We start from the raw sequence: 2,664 nt of genomic DNA on the forward strand, positions 1-2,664 counted from the left end.
CGTTGTGGATGTTCATATTGAAAGAAATATTTCTCGTTCGGACTGTGCTTCGTTTCTGCAAGTTGAATTATTCGAAAGTAAGAATAATTTGCAATATTTGCAATTGTATTTAAGATTTATTGGAAACGGCAATGGAATTGATTGTGATAACCAAGGATTCTTTGCATTTACTATTAATTCATCAAAAGTTACAAGATTAGTCCAATTTCAAAATGTCACCTTTCAATCGGTTCAATTATTTGGTGAATTACTTATATTTAGAGATGTTAACTTTGATGGTGGAGTTACTGTTTATGAAAATGCAATAGTTATGTGGAAAGTAAATGGTGAACTACCTATTGGAAAGATTTCAATAGAAGAAAGTCGATGGAGATCAATTCTATTGGTGGATTCGAATTTTGCAGTCGAATCTTTGAATTATTTGGAGAAGGTAACTTCATTGTGGATTATTAGAGTGGCATTTAAATTGAATAACGTATTCCAATTGGTGAATATTGATGATTTGATATTGGAACATGTTAAATTCATGCCAGAAATTTATGATAATCGAATTTACAAATCTCCATTTGTATCCTTACGATTTATCAAATATGTAGTATTATTTAGAACTGAAATTGATGGATTTTCATATCAAACTGCTTTGAGTATTGAATATTCTGTTAATGTATTGATTTCATACTCATCCTTTTCGAATAATCATGTAAATTCCAAAGATTCCAATACGAATATACTCCTAGCAAAGGGACTCAATCAATTACATGTTCTATATTGTAACTTTTTCAATAATATTGCAGAGTATGGTTCTGTTTTTGAAATTACTGGAATAAGTTCTCTATTAATTAGTATGAATTCATTTCACAATAATACTATTGCTAATAGTGCTTTATATTTGGGAAGATATGTCGATACACACTATAGCTATGTGAGGATTCAGAATTCGATATTTACCGATAACAAAAGTTATTCGAAGGGAGGTGCACTAACCATTGACAAGTTATCCTCAGAACCTAATTTAAGCATTGAAGTTTATGGATGTTCCTTTTCTGAAAATAGTGGTGAATTTGGTGGTGCTATTCATTCATTTTCCAAATTATTGGTCACTGGAGGAATGTTTTATTCCAATACAGCAGTTCAACAGGGAGGTGCTATCTTTGCCAAGGATGGCCTCTCTCTTAGAAGCACATATTTTATTAATAATTCAGTAATTGATACAAGTCTAACCTATTGTACAGATAATAATTGTATTGGTAGTGGAGGAGCTGTTTCGTTTCTCGTTGAAAATGGATCAGATTCATCCCTAGTGATATTCAGAAGCTCTTTCGATGGTAACACAGCCACTAGAGGAGGTGGTATTAGTATTAGCAGACCCGATGAGTTGAGTATTGAAGGTAATACTTTTAAAGATTGCAAAGCTGATTTTGCTGGAGGAGCACTTTTCATTAGCTCAATACTTAATCAAACATTTTCTAGCTCGCTAATTGAAAGTAACGAATTTTCAAATAATCAAGGATTGACTTATGGGGATGATATGAGTTCAATAGTTTACACAGTCAATTGGAAATACTCAATTGATGGAAAACAGTATAATTATTTAGATTCGAATGGAATCAAAATTTATCCTGGGCAGGTATTCTCACTTTTTCCTGAAGCTTTTGACATTTTTGACCAATACATTCCAGTATTGAAGGAAACAAGTGAATTAGGCATCAAAAATAGTGATAAATTCCAATTAGAAAGACAAGGTTATTCATTCGGTAACATATTCATTTCCGTTATCAATCAAACAGATTTTGACTCAACAAAATTGACATTGGTGAGCGCGTTTAGTGTTACCATTTCTGAAATTCCAATTATTGTTGAACCATGCCCTTCTGATACAAGTTTAAAGCCAGCCAATTATGGAAAATCTTATGATTTCATTTGTCAGCAAAAGCCATCCTATGATTATGTTATTGCTGTGGCTGTAACTCTAACCGTACTCACATTATCATTCTCTGTGGGAATGGTAGCAGTTTGTACCTATTTATGTGTTAAAATAACTCGAAAAGTTAATTATTGGGTTAAAAGAGATAAAGCAGAAAAGGACATTGAGAAGAGATTGTTGGAAAACGAAATAACCTACATGGAGGATCATTCTCTACAAACTGTCAACAGTACAGGATCTGGTAAGAGACAACAAGTGTCCTTCATCATTAGTATCGATCAGATATTTCCAGAAAAGAAGATTGGAGAAGGTGGATCAGGAGTTGTCTATTTGGGAAAGTGGCATCACCATCCTGTTGCTATCAAATGTTTGAAAATTGAAGACACTGCCAATTCTGATGAAATTGAAAAGGAAGCTGCAATGTTATGTCGATTGAGACATCCTAATATTGTGCTATTTTATGGTGTTTCACTAACACAACACAAGCAATACCTCGTAGTTGAATATTTGGAAAGAGGAAGCTTGGAAAAGTATATTCAAGATATGAAACGTCAAGAAATATCAGTAACCTTCTCTGAAAAGTTGAAACTCTTAATTGACATTGCATGTGGAATGGTTTATTTACACAGTTTGAAAATAATTCATAGGTAAGTGTGTTCATATTAAGAATATTAGAATTTTACCAATGAAAATTAGAGATTTGAAACCTGCCAATATTTTGATGGATGCCAACTGGACTG

The 2,664-nt window shown here is 32.7% G+C and overlaps 1 protein-coding gene across 1 annotated transcript; it reads left to right on the forward strand.

Moving 5' to 3' along the window:
• Nucleotides 1–310: 310 nt before the first annotated feature.
• NAEGRDRAFT_76450 (uncharacterized protein) lies at nt 311–2,575 on the forward strand (the record flags this gene model as incomplete). Its single annotated transcript, XM_002668588.1, has 1 exon — nt 311–2,575. The coding sequence occupies one exon, from the start codon at nt 311–313 to the stop codon at nt 2,573–2,575; it is 2,265 nt and encodes a 754-aa protein (XP_002668634.1).
• Between the last annotated feature and the right edge of the window lie 89 nt (nt 2,576–2,664).

Source organism: Naegleria gruberi, assembly GCF_000004985.1.
Source record: "Naegleria gruberi genomic scaffold NAEGRscaffold_157, whole genome shotgun sequence".
Lineage (NCBI taxonomy): Eukaryota > Heterolobosea > Eutetramitea > Acrasida > Naegleriidae > Naegleria > Naegleria gruberi.